Here is a 26,091-nt window from a genome sequence, read left to right as displayed (position 1 = left end):
TGACCAACATTTTAGGAAATCTGGGTCTCAGTTTTTAACCACCTCGCATTCCTTTTCATCCAACACCTAGAGGTTATTATCCTCCTTTGAATATGTCGAGACAATCATCCATTTTTTCCCAATCACCAGAAACATTTTCGTATGGCGGTCCTTCTATTACTTCTCGGTATCAGTCACTCACTGGTACTTTTTTAGGAGCATCTCCTCAACCCATTGAACACGGGTTATTAATAGGTAATAATGGAACTAAACCATTGAGTGTAGAAGATATTCTTATGATGTCAGGTACCATTCCAAATACGCAACCTCAAGGTAGTCAGTTACCACCTGAGGGGCAACCTCAAGGTACTCAATTATCACCTGGGGGGCAACCTCAAGGTACCCAGTTACCGCCTAGGGGGCAACCTCAAGGACAATACATACCTTCGAGACAGTACGATCCTCAAGGTCAACCCTGGACTCAGTATGTACCTCAAGGTCAACCCCAGTATCAATAAGTATGTCAAGGTCAACCCCAGTTTAAGTACGTGCCTCAAGGTTATCAACATCAAGTTCAGTACCCAACAAAAGGTTTCCAACCACCTTCAGGTCAATCATTTGTCCAAGGAGCTGGAAATGTACCTTTGAATTATCAACCCTACCCTCAACCTAGTTATGGTCCTCAATATGCTCAACCTTCTATGGGTCCATACCTCATAATGAACATGGTGTGGGATCCATCTCAATCTCAACAAATCTTACAACCTAATCTACAGTTGTCATCTCAATCTGGACAACCTTTAGTTTTTGGTTCAACCCAGCAACCTGTCCAGCCTACTATTCAAACTTCTGCACCTAGTGTAGCTCATTAGTCTGGGCCTAGTTGACCTCGAACTCTGCCTCAAACGACTACTACAACTACTGCAGCATCTGTTCAATCTACCCCACCTACTTCTGGAGTATCGACAACTTTGGTTTATATTGTTCCTGCATCAACTCCTCAAGCATCTTTACCTCAGTTTGGACCTAAAATTCATACTTCAGTTCAGATGCCTGTAGGACAACCTCGTCCAAGTACAGTTGTCTCAAGTCAACCTCAATTTACTTATCAACTGTACCAGGGACAGTACCAATTTAGTCTTGTTGTTCAAAGCCCAGTCTATCAGTATCAACCGTACCTTGGATATACTTATCAGCAACCTCAACAACCCCAGTATGGTCCAGTTAATCCTAGTTTTCTGGGAGGATATAATATCCCAAATGCAATTCCAATTCCAAGGTATCTGGGATATCCTCCTCTTGGGGCTAGTCTTATGACCCAGGGTTTTCGAGACCATAATTGTCAGTTACCATCCATTGCAACTTTGGATTTTTCCTCATTTGTCATGCCTTACGAATGATTCAATTAATTATCTTCCGTTTTGGCCGCCAATGCCGAATAAGTTGCCCAGTGATATCCCAAAGTTTGAAGGTAAATCAGGAGAGGATCCGTCAAACCATGTGATGACTTATCACCTCTGGTGTGCATCTAACTCCATTATAGATGATTCGATTCGTTTACATCTTTTTCAATGCACTTTGATTGGTCTTGCGACCAAGTGGTACGTTGAGTTACCGCAAGCCTTTTTTTATAACTTTAGCCAGCTAGCTGCTTCATTCTTAACTCAATTTCAATCACCTGTCAGATATGACAATGGCACAAAATTGTTAACTTCATTAAAACAGTCAACGACCACTTATATTTCAAATCACATTCACGAATGGAGACGTCGACATCGTTTAGTGAAAGTTTTTATTTCGGATCAAATATTAGAAGAATGGTTTGTTAAATCATTATTACCTAAAATCATTGAGGATGTAGCAAAGGCAGGAGTTGTTACTGAAGAGCAAGTGATTTCTCAAGCTCAGTACCTTGACCTTGTTTATATGTAGTTGAGTACTTTACAAGAAAAAATCCCCGACCTTCCTAAACAAAATCAAATAACTGCAGCTCCTTCAAGGTCTCATGCCACTGATGGTATGATTGGTTTAGTTAACACCAAAAGTAAGAAGAAATCTTCAAAGAATTCTTCTCCCATTATAACTTTATCAGATTTCCTAACAGGAGAATCTTCCGCTGAAATTCCTACCAATATTCATGTCATAGAATCTCTACGGCCAAATCAAAATCTGGCGGTAAAAAGAATGGGAAGAAGAAAAATAAGCAAAATTTGAAAGAGAAATTAGATAAAACGGAATCTATCGATGAGAAACGTAAACTTTGTTATCCTTGTCTCATTTATGATGAAGGGCATTTTACAAGAGACTACCCTCATCACGCTGAGGTTGCGAAAATCGTCAAAGGTTCTCAAACGCCTGCTATCTTGAAGGATACTTTTCCTAATCAAGATAGTAAGATGATAGGCTCTTCCTAATGCCGCCTGCTAAAGGTATACTTCGAAAGTCACCTTTCAATCTGCATGCGAGAGCTGCTCAGAACTATAACATTGTTGAAGATTTAGCTATTTCCCCTTCAGCAATGTCGGCTTTGGAGGTGTTGCAATCATGTCTAGCACATTGTAAATTGTTGTTGTCGGCTATAGGAGGTGTTGATATTGAGGACTCGAACCTTGTAATCTTTGATTTAGAAAAGAGTACACCTCACTTACCTCATCAAATGGCTTTCCGGATTCCAGTGTTAGTCAAAAACAAACCTTGCTTTAGGACTGTGATTGATGAGGGAGCTCCAACGTGTATTATGTTGATTTAGTGTTGGAGATCGCTTGGTTCTCCTACACTCAACCAATACCTGATGATTCTAAAGGCTTTTGATGGCCGTGGGTTCCATCCTTATGGAATTCTACAAGATTTACCTATAGGGGTTGAAGGTAAAACTATTAATCTAGATGTGGAAGTGGTTGATGCCCCTCTATATTACAACCTTCTCTTGGGTAGTAGTTGCTCTTATGCTATGACTATTGTTGTTTCATTGGTCTTTTGGCTTATAAATTCTCCTCATAATGGAAAGATCGTATCTATAGACTAGCTAACATACTTTTCATCCGACCTAGCCTCTTCTAAAAGTATCCAACATGTAAGCAAAACAACTATCCCTTACGAGGATGTTAGAGTAGGATTAGTTAAAAATTCTGGTTTACTAGGAACATTTTCCTTTCCTCCTCCTAATGTATTGCTTTCTACTACAACCATTCATATGATTTCATCAGACACTATTTTTTATGATGATCCTTGGATCATACCTTCCGAATATGAGGTGGATTCATTTGGTGATGCAATGCCTTTGAGTCCCTATGAAATTGCGTATCAGGCTGTACAGTCATTTTCCGACTCATCTTCAACTGAAATTGATCTAATGAATGTGGCCCATGGGGAATCACTTTCAACATCAAACTCAGATTCAACAACATTTTCCGAACTCGTTCATACTGATGAGAAGATTCGTGAAATTTTGTCTATTGATGACTTACCATGGGAAGATCTCCATCATAGATCTTCGTTCTTACCTGAGATTGATCATTTTGAAAATGATTTTTCATCTATTTTTACTACTAATTATGCCAAAGAACCACAAAATCCAATGCAAAATCCTGATTCTGAGCTAAATTTGGGAAATATTTCTCGAACGGTTCCTATTGACATTTCAATTAGACCTGGAATTGTTGAAAACATTCAAATAGGTGCCTCCTGTACGGAAAATGAACTTCAAACATATAAGGCCCTATTTCAAGAATTCTATGATGTGTTTGCCTAGTCATATGAAGAAATCCCAAGAATTAATCCATCAATTGTTGTTCATGAAATCAAAACTTACTAAGATGCTAAACCTGTCTGGCAACATTTGTGTCAGATCCACCCACAAAAAGCTACTGCTATTAAAACAGAAATTGAGAAATTACTTAAAGCTGGTTTCATTTATCCAATTCCCTTAACGGATTGGGTATAAAATATCGTTCTTTTTAACAAAAAGCAAGGAACGATAAGAATATGTGTCGATTATAGGGATATTAATCGAGCTTGTCCCAAAGTCAATTATCCAACTCCCTATATCGATCAAATCATTGACGATTGTGCCAATAGTGAAATGTCTCCTTTATGGATCGTTTTTCGGGTTACAATCAAATTAACATTCTACCTGCTAATCAACCAAAAATGGCTTTCATTTGTCCATGGGGGACATTTGCTTATTGCAAATTATCTTTTGGGCTGAAGAACGCTCGAGCAAATTTTCAAATAGCTATGTCTTACGTATTTCATGACATCAAGAACATTATGCAACCTTATCTCAATGATTTACCTGCTCATTCATTACGTAGAGCCGAGCATCTCACTCATTTACGAGCAATGTTTATGAGATGTAGGCATTATCGAATTAGGTTGAATCCACACAAATGTGTTTTTTGTATAGAAACAGGTCATTTACTAGGATTTATTGTTTCAAAAGCTGGCATTTGTGTCGATCCCTCGAAGGTTGAAGCTATTTTCATATTGCCTCCTCCTTCGACTCTTTGCCAACTTCAAAGTTTGCAAGGGAAAGAAAACTTTTTACATCGATTCATTCCTAACTACGCCAAGATAACAAAGGGTTTTACCAGGTTGTTGAAACATAATACTCCATTCTTTTGGGATGAGATAGCTAACAAATCTTTTGATGCACTTAAACATGCGTTGACCCATGCACCATTATTGCATCCTCCCAACTACAACCAGGATTACTTCTTGTATCTCGCCACCTCTCATTCCACCATCGGAATGGTGTTAGTTCAGGAAGATGAATTCGGTAGTGAACATGTGATTTAGTCCCTTAGTCAAACTTTGAATCCAAATAAGTTAAAATATTCACATGTGAAGAAATTGTCCTTGGCAGTTGTTCAAGCTGTCCAAAGACTTTTTCATTACATCTTACTACACAAAACTACTGTAATTTCTGACTGTAACCCTATGATTTATATTTTGACAAAACAATTGCTAGGGGGCAAGTATTCCAAATGGATTGTTATCCTGCAGGAATTTGACTTGGAATTTGGAAAATCTAAGTCAAAGAAATCTTTAGCTTTTGCGGAGTTGATGTGTGACTTCCCGCGTGTTGATACTGAAACTCTAGCGGAAGAGCCCATTACGGACGAATCCTTGTTTCTTATCAACACTTTTGATCCATGGTATGGAGATATCATAGTTTATATCCAAACCCAATCTTTTCATCCTGCGATTTCATGATCTCTTTGACAGAAAATACGTTTCCAATCCCAACAATACAAAATTATTGGAGATACACTCTATCGTCATGTGGCGGATTCTATTTTCCGACATTGTTTAACTCATGAAGAAGCTGAAAAGGTTTTAAATGACTGTCACTCTGGAGCATGTGGCAGTCATGTATCTTGGTATGCCACAACCCAAAAGATATTGCGTGCTGGCTATTTTTGGCCGTCTTCGTTTAAAGATTGTATTTATGTCATCTGAAAATGCCACAATTATCTTATTTTTGATCGAAAGATGCGTGCTCCACCTGCTCTTCTCCACCCTATAGTTGTCATCGGTCCTTTTGCAAAGTGGGGTATCGACTTTGTTACATGTAACCCTTACTCGGCTGGGGGGCATGCGTATATCATCCTTGGGGTAGATTATTTTAACAAGTGACCGAGGTGATGCCTACATTTTTGGCAGACGGAAAAACTACTGCAATTTTCGCTTTCAATCATATAATTACTAGATTCGGTGTTCCACAAGTGATTATCACTGATCATGGGCGTCATTTTCAAAACATCATGATGACTGAACTAATAGATCAACTTGGCCTACGTCACGATAGTTCTACTCCATATTACCCATAGGCTAATGGTCTGGTTAAAGCCATCAACAAAGTTCTAGTCATTATGATCTGATGAATCATTGGGATTCATAGGTCGAATTAGCATCACATGTTATTTTCAGCACTTTGGCCGTATCGAACCTTAGTAAAAACATCAACTGGTTTAACTCCTTTCTGACTAGTTTATGGTTTGGAAGTTGTGTTACCCATTCAATGTGAAATCCCATCATTGAAAACAGCCATAGAATTACTTCCAGCCACTTCCGAAGAGGAGAAACATTTATTGTACTTGGCTCAGCTAGATGAGAATCGACGTGATGCTGCACTAGCAATCAAAACTCATGCCAAATGAATTAAATCTCAGTACGATCGAAATGTTACACCTCGTAATTTTTCAGAAGGAGACCTAGTCTTACTATACAGTCAAGCAAATGATAAGCTAGGGGCTGGAAAATTCGTACCTATGTGGCATGGTCCTTATGTTGTTAAGTGAAAGCTGGCAAAAGGGGCCTATGAATTGGTAGATTCTGACGGTGTCTCTTTAGGTAAGCCCAGAAATGGTCTTTATCTGAAGAGATATTCTGCTTAAATCTGGGTGTGGAGATTTTAGTTAGATTAGTTTTCTTTCTAGCTAGTGTGTTTTAGACTAGAAAAGTGTGCTTAGTTTAGAGAGTGTTTTTGTCATTTTTCCTAATTATCATGATTTTACTATTGATATCGCAGATGTCGACATCTTTTCAAACATACATTGGTTTTGTTGATGGTGCTTGTCGTAATACATGGAACATTTCTTCTGCAGCTTGGGTTATCTATTCACCCTCTGATGAGTTCGTATCTATGCATGGGGTAAGCCTTGGTCAAACAACGAACAACATTGCAGAGTATAGTGCAGTGATTGAGTTGTTATCTGAATCCATTTCATTTTGGATTCGGAGTTTGATTGTGAGGTTAGATTCTGAACTCGTTGTATTGCAACTTAATAGAGTTTATGCCATTAGAAATCCAATGTTATTAAGATTATTTTTGAGAGTTCGTCTCTTGGAATGTGAATTTGACTACATTGAATATGAACATATTCCAAGATATTTAAACACATTAGAAAATGCAGTTTCTTCTCAAATGTTAAGTAGACATTTGCAATAATCAAACAGTAAATTTAAAAACATTCCATAACATGTTTTACAAGATAGCCAATAATAGTGATATAGCATAGCATAGAAGTGTGTCAAATATACATCGTCTTCAATCATAGGTTTAAAAACACCTTATGATCGATAAAAATGATAGTAGAAAAAGAAAAAATGTCATATGAGTCTACAAAAGGTGATCATCCTATCACTGGTGATGATCACGATAAGAAACCACTACTTAGGCCACCCTACAAAGGAACCTCCTGAAAGGTCCTGGGACCCCAATCACATAGCACTGTAACCTAAGAGGAATTTCATCTATGCTAGTCTTTGGAATGTCTGTTGTCAAATGTTCTAGATGATTTTCCAATTCGGCTAGGGTATTTGTAGATTCGTCTCTTGGGGCTGGTACTACTGCATCTAGGTGTCTCCTCTCGTAGGGCCGGAGAGTGGTTGGTCACCGTGGACCTACATCTGCATTTGAAACTTTTTACTATCATTTTTGGATGATTTAAAAACAAAAAAAAAAATTAAATTAGAAAATGTTGAGAATGATTTTACCTGAGTCATCCCACTGCTCTCCTGGTGGAAGAGCCATGTCTGGGTCACCACGATAATCCATCCCAGCATAAGGAAAATCCTGAATCGCAAAAACTTGGTTCTCCAACCAATGAAAATACTCAGGATGAAATTGAACAACCTCTAAACCCTCCTCAGGATGACGGGCCATAACAAATAAAAATCATATTTGAATTAAAAAGAAGGAGTTACAGCTCACAGGTGAGTACTACACCTGGAGACTGTACTCAAACAAAGAGACTCTCTCCGTTCACTCTACATACATCAAATGAGAAATTACATCATTAAGTACATTACTAGAGATCAGGAAGTTGCAACCAAACTCCTAAACTCTAGGAACAAATCCTAAACTAAGGAGATACGTTACAACTGTTGTAACCATTTCTCCATTAATACAAGATAATATTAATTATTTTCAACTCCCCCCCTTAATGGAGAAAGGATTATCCTGATCTCCTAGCATCCCTCTAAACAATTCAAACTTTACACGCCCAAGAGGCTTAGTAAACATATCAACCATGTTATCACAAGTTTTACAATATGCAACACATATCTCTTTTGACTGTACTTTCTCTCGATGAAGCAGAGCTACTGTGTGCTACTTTTTGCTGCTCCATGCTATGACCCCGGAACCAATGCAGAATGCGTAACCTGTGATAGATCTTCGATAATCCAAGTTACTTGCCCAATTGGAATCTGAAAAACCTGCTAGAATAACCATTTTGAACCTTTCCAGCAAGCTTCTGGCATACTTCCCTTGAGTAAGAAAGGTTTGTCCAGAGTCTTTCCATCTCATACACTTGTGACATCTGATTTCTTTGATCAGATTGTTAGCATTCCCTGTTGCAATCATATCATCTACATACAAAGAAATCAAACTAATTTTCCTCTGTTTATTAAACTTGGTATACAGATTTGGATCATTCAAGCTCCTATGAAAGCCATGCTGTACAAAAAATGAGTCAGTTTTCTCATACCATGACCTGGGTGCCTGTTTTAAACCATAAATTACCTTTTTTAATTTACACACAAGATGTTCCTGCCCCTTTTTCAAAAAACCTTCAGGCTGTACTAAATAAATTTCTTCCTTTAAGTCACCATTCAGAAATGCAGACTTAACATCTAGCTGGTGTAACTTCCATTTGTGTTTTTTTGCTAAGGAAATTAACATTCTAATGGTGTTTAATTTGGCTACAGGAGAAAAGGTGTCATCGAAATCTATTCCATCTTTCCGTGAATAAACCTTTGCTACCAGTCTAGCTTTAAGTTTCTCTATACTCCCATCTGCATTTATTTTTAGTTTATACAGCCATTTGCATCATATCGGGGTTTTACCTTCAGGCAATTCAACCAAATCCCAAGTATTATTTCTGTTTATTGATTCTATTTCCTCATACATTGCAGCCCTCCATGCATCAGATTTACATGCTTCCTCATAATTTGAAGGTTCTACAATGTTTAAAAACTTTGACATTAATGCATAGTCTTTCAATTTAGAAGGTAATCGAGTATTCCTACTTGATCTCCTTGGTAGGGGACTTACCTCAAATCTGTCAATTTCAGCCTTTTCTAGGCTTGCATTATTGGTTACATTTACTGTTACTTCTTCTTCTTCTTTCTGCTCCTGCTCTTCATCTTCCTCACTGTTTTCTTCCATTAGCAATGGAATGTGCCAATCACTGTTAGAGCCATCCTTTCCTTCTTCAACCTTTTCTAGTTTTAACATTGTAAATTCCCCAGGATTCCCAAGATTGAAAGGACCAACATGTTTGCCCTCCATAAGTCACATAAGGCCTTCAACCAGATTAGAAACAAATTGGAAGCTCCGGGTATGTTTCCCATTTCCATAGACTGTCAAAGGCTCCTTGCACAAAGCCTGAGCAACAAAATTACTTGCAACCCGACCATCATCATGGCACATTTGCGGATTAAGAATTCGAGCACTCCAAACCTCAACATTTGCCCCAACACACTTGGCAATAACAAAGCCAGCTCCACCCATCACAGCAACTCGTAGGGACTTTCTCTTCAAACCTAGGAGCACTTCAGCCCCCGAATTCACCATCGAACCCGAATGATACTGAGAAAACCGAGAAACAGGAGTCTCATAAACAACTCGATGAGGTTTTTTGGGCACGAACCTTCCATTTTCATTAACATTAGAAGCTAAAAAACCACGTTGAAGGATAAAGAAAGTTGATGTGATGGCAATTCCTATCAAAATTAACAGCAACCGTTGCTCCCTGAGCAAATAATAGACTGGCCTGATAATAAACCACGCCTTTTCTGGCTTAAGAGAGTACTCATCACTGTTATTCATATTGGACTGATAAATTTCTGATCCTCTGATGAATCAGTCTTTAATGAGCCACCACCGGGCAAGTCTAATCTGCTGCCACCGAACAGATCAAGAACTCCAATGCGCCACCACCGGGCAAGTCCAATCTGCTACCACCAAACAGATTAGGAACTCCAATGCGCCACCACCGGGCAAGTCCAATCTGTAGCCACCCAACAGATCAGGAATTCTACTGCGCCACCACTGGGCAAGTTTGATCTGCTACCACTGAACAGATCAGGAACTCCAATGCGCCACCACCGGGCAAGTCGGATCTACTGCCACCGAACAGATCAGGAACTCCAATACGCCACCACCGGGCAAGTCTGATCTGTTGGCATTGAACAGATCAGGAACTCTAATATGCCACCAGTGAGCAAGTCTGATCTGCTACCACTGAACAGATCAGGAACTCCAATACGCCACCACCAGGCAAAGGTCGATCTGCAAAAATTGTAGATTTTTCAAAGAGAAAGAGGTTGGTGCTCTTCGACAGCGAAATACTTGCGCCAAAAACAAAATACACGCGTCTTACGAAATTGGCACGATTAAAGCTTTATTTTCTGTGCCAATAGGACTTTCTGGCGCGCTGGCGCGCTTATCACCCTCAAAGACATGCCAAGTGGCATGTCTGTTCCTTAAAAAACCGCGCTAGCTCTTCCTTTCACTCAAAAATGGCGCGACTGTTCGCGAAGAAACCGCGCCAAAACTTTCTTGCACTTAGAGATGATCAGTTATCTAAGACCTATGTTCCAGGTGTTACTGCAGTCCACCTGATCCTACGAATGCTTCTGTACACTCCACTACCACTACAGTTCTGTAATCAATGATGCATCGTAAAAAAAACTAAGGCTATCCCTACTCCGTGCTCTGATACCAAGATAAAAATTAGATTTGAATTAAAAAGAAGGAGTTACAGTTCACGGGTGAGTATTGCAATTGGAGATTGTACTCAAACAAAGAGACTCTCTCTGTTCACTCTACATACATCAAATGAGCAATTACATCATTAAGTACATTACTAGAGATCAGGAAGTTGCAACCAAACTCCCAAACTCTAAGAACAAATCCTAAACTAAGGAGATACGTTACAACAGGTGTAACCATTTCTCCATTAATACAAAATAATATTAGTTATTTTCAACTATAACTGCAACCCAATGCATCAGCTTGGGCTCTCGGGGAAGTCCAGATCCAACAGAAAGATGTTGTGGGACCAACATTGGGACCCTCTCTAGACCAAAGATCACAACTAAGAAACCATATCCAACGTTTTTTAGTTGTCTGTTCTTTTCTCTAGTCAGTTGGCCTTTTACACTAGCCAACACAGCTTCACACCTGTTGAATATGGTGCCTTGATAGTAGTCTACTGCCATTCGCATTTGGGATCCGGTGGCTACATGCAGTGTTGCGCTTCCGCAGAGTCTGGTGACAGTAAATGCAATCACTTTGACTTCAATACGGGAGATGGTTTTGATATCAATCCCTTCTTCCTTGGTTTGGTCGTTATAAAACTCTAGCCGAAGACTATCAACAGACTGGCCACCTGGCCTAGTCCTGAATAGAGTCAAATGTTCACCTCTCTTGGGCAAACCAGTCAAGAATCAAATATCCTTTGGCTCCATTTCGAGCTGGTGGCCACCAATAATGAAACATTGGTCCTATATATTCCATCTGTCCACTAGCCACTGCAAAAAGTCTACTTAGGCCCTCATGCCAGGTATGGCCCAGAATTTGAATAACTCGCATTCCTTCAATGCATCTATTGAATGTTGATGACTAATTGCAACAAGGTTCACATCTTTGTGCTCTCCTTCCTGCCAAATGAACATTGTGTATATCCTACATTGGAAGAAAAGGCGGATTAGAACATTTTAATTCAAAGTTTTTTGGCAGAAATTGAAAAAATTGAAGTTAGAAAATTTATGTCGCGGGGTCTGCACTGTTCAGTTAAGGACAATGCATAGGTCCACACTCTGCCTAAATAGCAGGTGCATGCCCCTGACTCTTTCCTTTCTAGGAAAAAGTCGGGGTCCGCAGGTTTTGCATGTTGAGCCTGCGGACCCCCACAAGCGTTCTTTTAAACTAAATTTTTCCTAAAAATCAAAATAGAAACCTAAAAACAAAATTCAAATGGTTGAAATGCAAGATTAAAGTGATTTGGATTACCTAGAGGTGACGGTTTTCAATTCCAACGGACGGATTTTCCGTAATCTTCATGGGAAGTTTCTTACCCAAAAGCTCTTTTTCTCACTTTGAAGTCAAATGGTAAAAATGAATTTACAAAAGCCCTTTTTAAAGGATTTTTTGAATAAATGAATTTTTAATTTGTTTATTTTTCACTTTAAAAAGGTAACCTTTTGATGCATTTTTATTTATTTTAAACAGGTATGAGTAATGTTTGAGTTTTTGTGAAGAATATCAGATTTTTCAGGCAAAATTGATCATTTTCAACGAAAAACATTTGAGTTCTCTTTGAGCTCTTTTCTGACTCGTAAAATATGAAAAGATTTCCGAGTTTTTCTTTTTAAGCTCGTTAAAATGGAATTAAAAGGACGGTCCACTTATAGCTCTTTTCTGACCGCATAAACATGAAAAGATTGCCAATTTTTTGTCGTTTCAAATTCAATATTGGTTATAAAACGACATGTCATTGATCGCTTTTTTACTTTTTCAGATCAGAGACACTAGTTATAAAAGTTACTCCTTGATCGTAATGGTCAAGCGTTTCTCTCAAGTATAATTTTATACTTTTTCGGGCTTGGCAGACACAAATTTACGAAAATGGACAACCATGGATTTTTCTTAAATTTTTCTTCTGACTCCCTAAAATTGAAAAATGCCAAGTTTCTCCTATACTGGACTCGTTAAAATTTAACAGTAAAGGACCTGTTCAATTACAAACAGGAACGGACCACTCCTTCTTAAGGTTCGAATTTAAACTAAGTTGGACTCATATGAAGGATGAGCTTATAACCAAGCAAATGTTATCCTCCTCAAGCTTGCCAAAAATAAAGACGTACTTGCCAGAAATGGTAGGGAAAAGAGAGAAAAATGAATGTATTTGTCATACTTTGTGTCTCAGAAAAACATTCAACCATTCTTCAACACGACATTTTTTGTTCACCTGGGTTGGGAAATCCTTCGCCTAACAGTTAATCAAACCATATTGAAAGTCTTTAGCCGGTTTCTGGGTATTAGCTTTGGGTCAATTGTTAGCAAACCATTTGCAGTGTCATTATGTGTTCAAGAGGTAAGTGCAAATAAACCATTCATCTGCAAAATATCTATCATCCATCTTGACCATCCCTGAGTCAGTCCTTGCAACTATATTTCTTCAAACTTGATCTATGATTTCGTGCTGTGGGCTTGCCTACGACGAATTGATTTCTATCAACTTCAGCTCATTATCTAGAAGATTATCTAGAAATTGTGAGTACCTTGGAATCTGCATGCCTCAATGGCAGGTTTCTTACCTTCGACGACAAGTTGCATCATTGACCTTTGATCAAAGGATTCCGTGAGATGTTCGACATCAACTCATCTATTCACATTTCATGGATTGTACTGAGTACTTTGAGGGCCATTGACATTACTGGTGGTTTCTCTCACACTTGTTAACAGTTTGCATCATTGACTAGTAATCAAGTGGTTTTTATCATGCTCGACTTCGACACATTCATTCACATGGATAGAATCGTACTATTTCAGGAAGTAGAAATCAAGACCCTAGATCTAGTTTCCACCATCCAGGCTGTGAGGAATTTTGTTATTCATTATACAATGGACTATTCATAAACAGATGGATGTGCCCATACTGTGTCTACATATGTCTATACTTATGATGTATTATAAGATCATTCCTATATCAGAGCAGTTTAGTTAGTTTTCTAGTCAGTTTTGATCTGAGTATGGGAATGCCTACCTCAACGATGATAGGATCACATATATATATTTTGTATTGGAATGTTTTTACAGGTTCCAACTAGGCTCTCCACAAGATGGTCTTCGAAATGATAAATTAATTCACTCTTCTTAGATGATAAATGAAATCCTCATCTATTATACACTTTGCACTTTAGGGGGCAATCTGTTGCATAAAATATTGTCACCATGACACTCTACAATCAGTATGAGTCTATCACCACTCATACTTTCCTCCTATGCAAGTATTAAACCTCAGCTCTTCATATCAAGCCTTGAAAAATGAGAGGAAGTCCTTAAAAATCTCTAAAACTCTGGTTCCACACTTTCTCTTAGCATTACCTGTGGTCCTGCACCCCCTGGTCATGTCCCCTATGGACCTGCCCGCTCTATTTCTGTGTAATGGGTGCGGACCCTTGTAAAAGTTAAAAAGGTGCAAGTACATTCTTAAAAACTCACTTTGGGTTATTTCTGGAAGCTTCTAGAGGGAATATTGAGGTGGCAAGTTCACTCCTTGGTGGTTCATGCATCCCATAACTAAAGGAGCTAACCCCTTGATGTGAGGAGCTTATCCCTTTGAAGGAGGACTCTATCCCTCCATAGGTGGACCAGGTAACTTCCTTGCTCTGCATTATAAAATGAGGCATTGGGTTGGTTACTTGGGAGGTTGAAAGCTAAATATTTTTGAGGGTAAATGTTGTTGGAATTTAGACTTCCTAATTGAGCTTGAGAGGAGAGATTACATACCTTTTGATCTCATTGGGAAGAGTGTGAAGCTTGTCAAAGTAGAGGAGATTCTTTCTTGGACCCTGGGAGGAGCTTGTACAACATCAAGGCACCAAGGTTGTAAAGTTGTTCTTTGTTTAAAGTTAATACAATCGAGTTTATTTTTCTCAATAAGCTGTCTTCTATAGTTTATTTCATGGATTCCTTGATCACCATGATGAATATGATTTATTATATTGGCTATGCAGGTGTTATTTGATGTGTACTTGTTTGTGTTTGCAGGTTCTTTAAAAGGAAGCTCATTCATATGATCAAAGCGTGGCTACCACAAACTAGCGTTGGACTTAAGGTAGGGTCTAAAAACACCTTTTGGTTTTTGTTTATAATTCACAATATTTAGAGAAAGGTAGATTTGCTTGTTCTGCTTGTCGCTAGATATTAGTTGATACTAGGGAGATCGGTCTTGTCCACAAGAACGATTTATCTGGCCGACAGAATTTGTATGGGTGTTCACTGGTATAAAGGAATAATAATAATAATACTTAGTTGAGAAAGACAAACTAAGTAGACAATTGGTTAGGCGTAGTCCATGAACATAAGTAATGGTGAAAAGAAAGTGTTCGGTGGTGCCGCACCTCGCTATAAGTGGTTGAAGGACTACTGCAAGTGTAGGGGCGTGACAATGTGCGTTGGGAGGGCAGGGCTGTGGGATGCACAAATCATTGTGGACATTAATTCTGTGATGCACAAATCATTGTGGTCGTTTGTGGCTCTGGGATGCACAAATCATCTTCCACAAATCATTATGGCCAGATCTGGATCCATGGTGGGACGAATTGTATGTGCCGTACACATCAAACAATTTTAGTAATTATATTTTTATTTTGTTTTGATATTTTTATTTTTGTATTAAATTTACTAAAATCATGCATTGGACTAAATATCAAAAGTTAAATCTAAAGCACAACACTAGTACCCAACACTAATACGAGTTTTGAAGCCATTGATATGAACCAAAACAACAACAAAAATTCCAGAAAGAAAAGCAGGAATGAGATGGGATGGTGCAGAGAACAAGTAGAGGTTAAAGTATAAATAGATATATGGTGCACAAGTCCAAATCTGCCGCTGCTTAAGCTGAATACGACGAAAGTACATCACATAAAGTTAACGATAGAGGGCTCTACTAAATACCTGAGGTTTAATCTGAAACACAACAAATCTATATAAATAGGTGTTTATTGTGTAATATGGTTTATTATAAAAGTTATATAATATAAATGTCAGTTATATTAAAAAGAAGAGTTAATATCGAGATAAAAATATATAAAATATTGTAATAATTAACTGTAATTTTTATGAGGTAGGTAAAAAATTTATTCATATAAATAGATCTTTATTTTGAAATAATATATTATATTGTGATAATATTATGATGTAGTATTAATGTGATAATGTTATATTTTGATTTAGTTATATTTAAGATATTCATAATATTAAAATAAATATAATATGGTAATATATATAAATCCCATAGTTATTACTTAAAATATATAAAGTGAATTTATTAGGGTATATGTTAACAATCTAATGTGTAAATATAAATCATAAATAAAATATTTCTACCACAATTATATAAAGAAAAAGAGAATCTTTATTTGATTAGGAGTTTTATTTTTAGTAGATTTGTAATTCATTCACTTTTTTTGTTTTAGAAGTCTTGTATAATCAATTATGAAAGAGATCTTGTGAAGTGAATGACATCAAAATATAATAACATAATACTTAGTACAATATAGTAACAACAAAAAAAATTAATGTGCCTCATTAAATAAAATCTTGAATTTGGAGCTTAATTTTAAGCCAACTCTATATTTAGTCACAAATTAATTGACACTTTATACGAAAAAAAATTATTAATTGCCCAAAGATTATTATTGCCGTAGTCTAACTAGCTCGAGGAATTCCTCCGCCTCCTTAGAAAACCCCATTCTTATCTCAATTTAAGGTGGATGGGGATTTGTTTATTTTTTTAACTGAGAGCCTAGATTGATTCGCAAAAGAATATGCTCAGCATATGCTTGGTATCAATGCTTATTAATAGTTGTAGCATGTTACACAGTTTGTTAGTTTGCATTGACTTAGATTGATTCTCAAAAGAATACGCTCAGCATATGCTTGGTATCAATGCTTATTAATAGTTGTAGTGTGTCACACAGTTTCTTAGTTTGAATTGACTTCTAATAAATTTTTAAAATTAGATTCTTATGAGGTGGCTAGCTACCCACAAATTTCTTAGGGATTATAGATTATTCCAATTCTATTAACTTCCTCCATCATAAGTTCCTCATTATTATTTATAACATTTATTTGTATATAAGGAAATTTTATTGAGCAAAATGGCCCATTACTTTTAATAAATCTGAAAAACTAGATTCATGTCACTTGGCTCGCCACCGACCAAGTTACTAGTGATTTCAGATTATTTCAATTCTGATAAGTTCATAATTATTATTTATAACATTCGTTTATATATAAATAATTTTTTTTTTTAGTAAAATGGTCCAACCACATTAATATTTTTAATGTCTCTACTAGTATTACATGATATCTAACTCATTTTATGTTGAATTTAACTTTAATATTTATAATAGAAGTATATTATTAACATAAAACTATCGCAATAAACCAAATAAAACATTTCAATATGCATAATAAATAACTTTTCATGAATTAAAACAAAACACTTATATATAGAATAGAACTTATAATATAATATATGATTATAAGACAATATTATAATATAATATAATATAATAAACTAAGCCACATTACCAAATATTTATTTTATAATTACGGCGTAAGGCATTTCCCTCTGAGGCTAACTCCCCTCCCATACCTCATGTTAAATTGTGAGTTATTGATTTTGTTGTTAGACGATAAAAATAATTTATGCCATCAGATTGTATAGAAACCACTATTTGTCAGCTACAACTTGTTACCAAATACCCTCACGCATCATGTGAGAAACTTGAAAGCTTGGTTATAGTTGAAGGTTATCCCTGTGAAGCATATTTAACGTTATCGCGAAGGGTTGTGTGTCTCATTGCATAGGGCTTGCGGTTTCTCCACTTTCTTCTTCATCCCTCTTATTGTCCACCATGGTTATATTTTTCTCAAAGGTATATCTCTTATCGAATACTATTTCTTCACTGCACTGATTTTGGGTCCTAAGTTCTAACCCCCTATTGATAACGAAGAGTGAGCTTACTTTGTATCATATTACTTGCTGTTTCATATAAGAGTTGTTTCACAAATAGGTACATGGATCAAATAATCCTCTTCATTTGTTGAATTCCCCAATTGCATGTAAAAGATCTAACCAAAACATTGCAACTCACACACTCCCCCAATTACATGTTTTAGTTTCTAAAAAGTGAAGCAAAAACCGTCGTCGAAGCCGAATTTGTAATTCTTATTACATTTTATGAGCTTGATGGTCCTATAGTCGATGCACTCTCGACGAGACTTCCTTCCGTGCATACGATTTTCCCTCTTGTTTCACAGGCATAATCTGGAAATGATAGAATATCCGGTATCTCTACAAGCATGTGGACTGAAGAAAATAAGTGTATGAAATGGTTAGATTCAAGAATTTGGAAGAAAAACCTCAGAAATTGAGAAGCAAGGGTTTGTGAAAAGCCATGGATCTGATAACAAGAGTGAGCAACTGGGTCTCTGAAAATATGATGTTGGTGTTACTAGAATGCTCTGAACGAGTGCCTTCAGAAACTGAAGATACTAAAAAATCTATACCAGAAAATCAATATAAAGAATATATTCCAATGCTGCCATATGTACGGAAGAGTCTTTGTGAGGAGATATTGGAGTTGGTCTTAGCCAGATTGCAACTGAAGAGTATCCTGAGATTGAGAATAGTCTATCACTAGTGGAACATATTGTCATTGAGCAAGAGGTTTCCCAAAATTCATTTTATGCTCCAAGCCCCGAATTTCAAGAAATGTTTTCTTATTTGATGTCCTTGATGGTGAATGCATAGAAATTTGTTGATAATGGAAGTGCCAAGAGAGGGCGAACCTATTCTTCTCTTTATGCGAATCTGACATCTAAAAGTAACGAAACAAGAAAGGGGAGCTCCAAATTTGATCAGGAATGTCCCAAGGGGATTCCATCAACCCAGGAACAACACGGGTAAAAATTTAAGCCATGGATGCCTTTTATCCCTGATAATTGTGTAATAACTATATAGACCAATGCTATTCAATTGGCTTCAGTTCATTTGACAGTTTGTTCCCGCATTTTTATCTAATATATCAATATATTAAATTACTATGACAACTTTATATTGATTTGGGTTTGGTTTTTTTTTGTGATTCTTAGAGCTTCAAAGTTTATAATTGTTAAGGATTCTTTATCATTAGTTTATTGATCTCACCTACAGATTGCCTCCACGTTCTATTCTTATGGGCTTGTTATTATTATAAGGAAAAACATTATGGCGCAGGTTTTCTACCTTTATCTTTGTCAAAAGGAAATACAGATATATATTCGTTTGGGTTTATTGTTTTCCCTTTTCCTAAAAACACTACTTTTATTATGTTAAAACTAAACCCTTATACTCACTTGTATTTGGGTCTCGTTAACAATTTATTTGACTACCACTATCACTTTATGCCCTTAAGGTCTTCTAAGGGTTGAGTACACGAGAAGTTATTGTTTATGTATTATAACCCAATTGAGTTTTGAATTTTTCCTGCAAAGAGTAACTCTACGAGGTTCTCGCAGTGAGATATTAATGAAAATATTTTTTATTGGCAGGATGTGGATATTAACTTAGTATCTGAATTGATTCCATTTCCTACATGAAAATAAACAAATCGGATTGAACTATTCAGTTTTTTTATTGTTGTATTTATGGTGAATATTTTGAAACTTTTTAGAAGGATAATGCTTCTGTTTCTCCTATCTAGTTAATTTCTTGAGGCCCCGTCCTACAAATTCAATAAACAAATTTAAGGCCACCTTAATTAAAATAAAAATTAGTTGCCAAAGTAATAACTCTTAGAGTAGGTTTCAGGCACTCTAATAGCATGCATACATGAGCTAGAGTTGATCAAATGAGTCCAGGGGGGAGACACTCTAGATATTACCTTAAATGACTCCTTATGGAAACATGTGATTTGTCTAGTCATTTCTCATCTCTTGTGGGTATTTTCGAATATTAAACTGGGAAATAGAAATACTTGGGTAGAATCATGGTGTTGGAAAACAAGGGTTATTTCATACAATTCTCTACATTATATTTGATTAAATAGAAAATATACTTACATAATAGTGTAGAAAAATTTTACTTTATAGGAAAATTAAATAGGATCATAGATTAGCTACCTTTGTGTGAACATTGTAGTATGGTAACTTGGCTAGGCAAAAATATGGCTAGGAAAAAGAGTCAAAAATTTGATATTCTCTTGGAAAGCTTGGCTACTACGATTGAAAATCTGTATAATACACTCGTGTAAATGGGCCAAAATAATTTCTCAATGAATCAGTAACTAGTGAGTTCAACCTGTGAGTCTCGTTAGTGATAATAGTGATCCAAAACCTTTAAATATTCACAAATTGTGTAAATTTTCAATTCCTATGGATCATTTATGTGTATATTTCTTGAAGTAGCAAATAGTCCTTGTAGGTCCCATAATACCTAATTCCTCTAAGAAAGTCCTTGGATATAGTGGGACATTCTTTTACTCTAGTTTGTATTTTCTTTTGTTTTCTAATGACATTTTCCAACGTGTTTTTCCCCACTTTTCCAGAAGCTGAATACAAGGAGTGGTATAAAACCATTCCTGGCTATCCTCAGACAAGTTGTGAGATGGCCCAGTAGCCTCGAGTAGGAAAATTATCATCTCTTACTCCCCGTAAACAATGAATAAAATCAAGAAAAGTTTCTCTTTTCAATCTCAAGTTGGGAACAAACCTTCCAACCAACTATCCCTTATGTGCTATTTGTGCTTTATGGTTTTTATCCATGTACCTTCTCTATTTCACCACCTATGGTCCTTTCATTTGAAACTATGCCCATTACCATAAACTCATCCTCACCTCTTGCCATTCCCCCAACCCCATAAGCTTGTACAATGTGATTTTGTTTGGGTTAAATTGCTATAAATTATTCATCACGAGAAGATTTGGTGAATAGACTATTGTGCTAGCCTTAAATTTTCCTTTGAAACTTAATATAATAGTCAATGGAAAATAATCCTTATCTACTTGAATATTTCATGTATCTCCATTTGCAATGTGAACACTGATTTCCCAAAGAGTTGGTTATTATTGAGCTTACTAAATTCTTGAGAGTTTAAGCCTTCAATATAAATAAATAGAGAATGAGAAGTAAAAGGAAATTGTGCAAAACCATGTATCCTAGCCACAACTAAAATTTGTATCATAATCCCATGTTCGCCTGCCACTAGGCATATAGTATAGGGTCGTGAGATAGCTGTCAATGTTGTAATCCATTTTGTGTTTTCATTGTTATCTCCGACAGTATTGAACTATTGAGAAATGTTTCAAAAATATTAATAGCTGAGAACTTGTTGAAATCAACTTTGTTCACGATGGAGGAATGTTTGGGAAAATGCAGGACATCAAAAAATCTACCTTGCCTTATTTTAATGATAATGTGTGTAAATTTTACGATGTAGGATGTTCTTGCTTGGTGTGGAAAAAATTGGCAAAGGTAATGGGAGGAGCATCTCAAGGAATTTTTTTATTTCGCGAACTCCCACATAGGTGGCTAGTCATGCACAAAAGAATTTTATTTGGTTGAATTTGATGAACATGGACATAAGAGGCTCTAATATTCATGATATTGTTAGTGTGAATGGGAGTGATGTATAATCACCACACAAACCTATAAGTGGTCAAGGAAATAAATCTTCAGGATCTGAGGGCCAATCTTCTAGTCATACTTCTCAGCAAGGGCTTCCTGGTATATATGGAGCTACTGTTCGTCAGCCCGATTTTGGGCCTATGGTTTTCATTACCGTCACTCCTATAATGCTTCCTCCTGCAAACTCTCCTTGTGTTCTTCCAGTTGCTTACCCTAAGTGACAACCAACTATGCATAGATAATTAGAGAGAAGGAGCTAATCACTTTGGACTACAAAGATTCATTTGATAATATGCTTTTTGTCATCGTATCAATAGGAAATGATAAATGTCAATTGATCTGATAAATGTTGATCAGTTGCTATACCATTGCTTAATATGCATATTTTTTTGTGTGGTATGAAAGAGATCATTTTATTCCTCCACTAAGATTTCCAAAGTGGAGGATGCTAATTGTCTTGCAAAGAATGATTTTGATGGGGATACATATAAGAAAAAACTCAAATCCAACCAAGAATGTTGCAAGCGAATTCCATGGACCGGGGAAGAACACAGGTAACAATTTAAGCCCTTGATGCCTTTCCTCTCCAATAATTTTATTTTCAGCAAAATTTTTACAGACGAGTGTTATTCATTTGTCTTCAATCCGTTCGACAATTTTTTCCCTTTTTTTATCTAATATATCAATATATTAAATTACACTGGAAAATGTATATTGATTTGGGTTTTGTGTTTTTTTAGGCTTTTTAGAGCTTCAAATTGTATAGCTATCTGAGATTCTTTATCATTAGTTTATTCACCTAACCTACAGATTGCCTCTAGCTTTTATTCTTATGGACCTGTTATTATTATAAGGAAAAAAATTCTCGCGTAGGTTTTCTAACCTTATATTTGTGAGAAAGAAATACAAATTTATATTCATTTGGGTTTTTTGATGTTATTGTTTTCTTTTCTTATGAAAGAATTATTTTTATGATGTTAAAATTGAACCCTTATATTCACTTGCACTTGGTTCTCCTTCACAATTTTTTTGATTGCCACTCTTGCTTTATTCCCTTAGGGTCTGATGAGGGTTGAGTATAGGAGAAGTTATTATTTATAAATTATAACCCAATCGAGTTCTGAATATTTCTCGCAAATAGAGACTGCATGAGGATGTGGTGGTGGGCTATTAATGAGAATATTTTTTATTGGCATGATGTGAATATGAACTTAGTATCTCAATTCATTTCATTTCCTACATGAAAATAAACAAATCAGATTGAACAATTTGATTTTCATGATGGTATTCTTTATGGTGAGTATTTTGAAACTTTTTAGAAGGATAATGCTTTTGTTTCTCCTATATGGTTAATTTCTAGAGGTTTGTCCTACAAAATCAATAAGAAAATTTTATGCAACCTAAATTAGGTTGTGACAACTAATAATTAAAATAAAAAATAGTTTTCGAAGTAAATACTCTTAAATTAGGTTTGAGGCACTATAAGAGCCTGCATACATTAGCTCGAGTTGATCAAATGATTTCAAGGGGGAGACACTCCAGATATTCCCTTAAATGACTCCTTATGCTAACATGTGCTTTGTCAAATAATCATTTCTCATCTCCTCTGAGTATTTTCAAATATTAAACTGGGAATTATAAATATTTAGATAGAATCATGGTTTTGGCAAACAAGGGTTATTTTAGATAACTCTTTGAATTATATTTGATTGAATAGAAAATCTACTTACATAATAGAGTATAATAGAGTAGGAAAATCTTACTTTATAGGAAAATTAAATGGGATCATAGATCAGGTATGTGTATATGAACTTTTAAGTATGGTGACTTGGTTTGGCAAAAAATGGCTCGAAAATGAGTCAATAATTTGGCATTCTCTTGGAAAAAAACTTGGTAAATGCAATTGAAAATCAACAAAATAAAAAAGAATTGGTGAATAGACTATTGCGGTAAACAACCGTAAAAATTCCCTTGAAAATTTAATAACAGTGAGTGGAAAATAATCCTTATCTACTTGAACAGTTAATGTATCTTCATTTTCAAAGTGAGCATTGAGGGCTAGAGAGTTGGCTGTGATTGAACTTAATGAATGCTTGAGAGTTGATGTCTTCAATATCAGTGAATTTAGAATGAGAAGTAAAAGGAAACTGTGCAAAAACATGTATCCTAGCCACACCTAAAACTAGCATAATAACCCTGTGTTCCCTTGCTGCTAGGCATATAGTACAGTGTCGTCAGACAGTTGTAAATGTTGTGTTCCATTTTTTGTTTTCAATGATGTCTCCGGTGGTATTTGTGTATCTTTGTTGATGCAGGATGTTCTTACTTGGTCTGGAAAAAATTGGCAAAGTTGACTCGAGGAGCATCTCAAGGAGTTTTTTTATTCCCGATCTCCCACACAGGTGGCTAGTCATGGACAAAAGTATTTTATTCGGTTGAATTCAATGAAGAGGGATAGAAGGTGATATCGAAATAGTGATATTCCTAGTGTGAATGGGAGTGGTGTATCATCACCACAAGGAACTATAACTGGTCAAGGAAATCAATCTTTAGGATCTGCAGGGCAATCTGCTAGTCATGCTTCTCAGCGAGGGCTTCCTAGTGTATATGGAGAGATTGTTGGTCAACCCATTGTCGGGCCTATGGTTTCCACTATTGGCACTCCTATAATGCTTCCTCTCGAACATGATCCCTATGTTGTTCCAATTTATTACCCTATGCCACATCCAGCTATGCATAGATAACTAGAGGGAAGGAGCTCAACACTTTGGACTACAAAGCTACATTTGATAGTATGTTTGTTTTGATAGTATCAATGGGAAATCATGCATGTCAATTGAAATTCTAAATGCTAATCAGTTGGTTTATCATTTCTCAATATGCACCTTTTCCTCTCTTGTATTAAAGAGATCATTTTCTTCCCCCACTAAGATTTCCAAAGTGGAGGATGATAATTTTATTTCAAATAATCATTTTGATGGGGATACACATCAAGAAAAACTTGATTTTCTATTATTTTATTATTTCATTTCTTCAATCAAAATCTTAAAAGAGAAAGCATCTGGTAAAGTGGATACATATAGAAATATTATATGATAATTGTTACAATTTGGTGCATAATACACAAATATGGAGATTTCAATAATTTTTCTCTATTTAGCATCAACATGATTTAGGATGCTTTGTGCACCTCTTTGTCTTTCACTACATCATCAAGGATTGTAGTTTATTCATGCAACATGCCCACTACATGGAACATCCTCTCTTTATAGAGGGAATTCAACACAGGTATAGATAGAAATATCAATGCATTTCCCACTTTGTACATTCTGTCCAAGTGTTTTCAGAAACAATCATTGTACTAACTATAGAAGATTTTTGAGAAAAAATCAATATGTGGAACTCAAAATTCTTGCTTCTCAATCTGTTGTCATTTTCATTTTCCTCAATAAAGGATTCATCAAAATCTTCTCTATTGTAGTATACTACCCTCAGCACAACCATTTTTTTATCATCTAAGTCAATAGTCAAAGCTATCCATATTCACACATTTGTAGGCGAATGAGAAACTTAAATTCCAACACTTTTATCCTCTATGTTGCTATTTTGGGGGAAAAATGGATGCGTATCTGGAACATAAGCTTTCATCTCCAACGTATTGCTATCCTCATTCTTACCATTTATATATTCACATTGAAACTCCATTTTAATTACTATAGTTCTTCTAGAATACAGAATTCAATGAGAATGATGATGGGAATGTGGGTTGGTTCATAATAATCAAGCATTCTATCTCAGCCATGATCATCATCAACTCAAAATGAAAAACAAATGCAGCTAGACATTGGAAGGCCAATATGGTTGCAGCACTATTAACTTTTATGATACTCAGAGGGTCCTTTTCCAGTTTGATATTATGTGTCCCTCAAAGGCATCTTACAATTGATCATAAGCCTTTGAAATCTACTCTAGCAAAAACTTGTGCAAAATTTAAACACATATGGAAGTGTCATTGGAAATTATTTATGATGTTTCCTTTGCAGCATATGGTGCAAATGCTAGTTATAACTAATTGAAATATTTTTTATTACATAAATACATGGATTGGTATGTATGATTATTTATTCATCTTAGTATTATAATTTTTCTCCAAATATAATATATATATATATATATATATATATATATATATATATATATATATATATATATATATATATATATATATATATAGATAGATAGATAGATAGATAGTAAGTAAGTAAACATATATGTATGATTGTATTAACTTTATTCTAATATAAATTTAGTTCAAGTATAACATATCATTTTTATTTATATATATCTTGAGGAGGTAGTTGAACAAATGGTTGAAAGGTGTGGTAAGGAAAAATTAGAGATATCGAAAAGGAGAAGTATCATTCTATATTGTAGAAGACAGGCGTTATGTGAAATTTTTTCTCACTTGGTATGCAAGGTGTAACATCACCTCCTCTCACATCTACCCACTTTCAACAGCTTACCGAGGTAAACATAAGATTAGGGGCTACTATGATATGTCCCAACCTCCTAGATGACCTTAAAGAAATGGAGTCGACACAAGTAGACCTTACTTGATTCCCTCGGGTGTGACAGGACCCCCAGGAGAAACCCAACCCCTCCAAGTGTCCAATATGTGATACAACTCACCTTT

The 26,091-nt window shown here is 35.9% G+C and overlaps 1 protein-coding gene and 1 pseudogene across 1 annotated transcript; one reads left to right on the top strand and one right to left on the bottom strand.

Moving 5' to 3' along the window:
- Nucleotides 1–9,280: 9,280 nt before the first annotated feature.
- LOC149176572 (UDP-glucuronic acid decarboxylase 4-like) lies at nt 9,281–9,817 on the bottom strand. The gene has a single exon (XM_089421516.1). It carries the CDS (start codon nt 9,815–9,817, stop codon nt 9,281–9,283), a length of 537 nt encoding a protein of 178 aa, XP_089277642.1.
- Nucleotides 9,818–15,167: 5,350 nt separating this feature from the next.
- LOC149176571 (transcription factor MYBS1-like) lies at nt 15,168–24,142 on the top strand (annotated as a pseudogene).
- Nucleotides 24,143–26,091: the final 1,949 nt, after the last annotated feature.

Source organism: Pinus tabuliformis, chromosome 4_1, assembly GCF_031772625.1.
Source record: "Pinus tabuliformis cultivar Carrire ecotype Pingquan chromosome 4_1, CPIR1, whole genome shotgun sequence".
Classification (NCBI taxonomy): domain Eukaryota; kingdom Viridiplantae; phylum Streptophyta; class Pinopsida; order Pinales; family Pinaceae; genus Pinus; species Pinus tabuliformis.
Note: the sequence above shows the minus strand (reverse complement) of the source record. Positions and strands in the feature narration are given on the sequence as shown.

Excerpts from the sequence above, each read along its gene's own strand:
- LOC149176572 (XM_089421516.1), bottom strand. The coding sequence starts at position 9,817 with ATGAATAACAGTGATGAGTACTCTCTTAAGCCAGAAAAGGCGTGGTTT.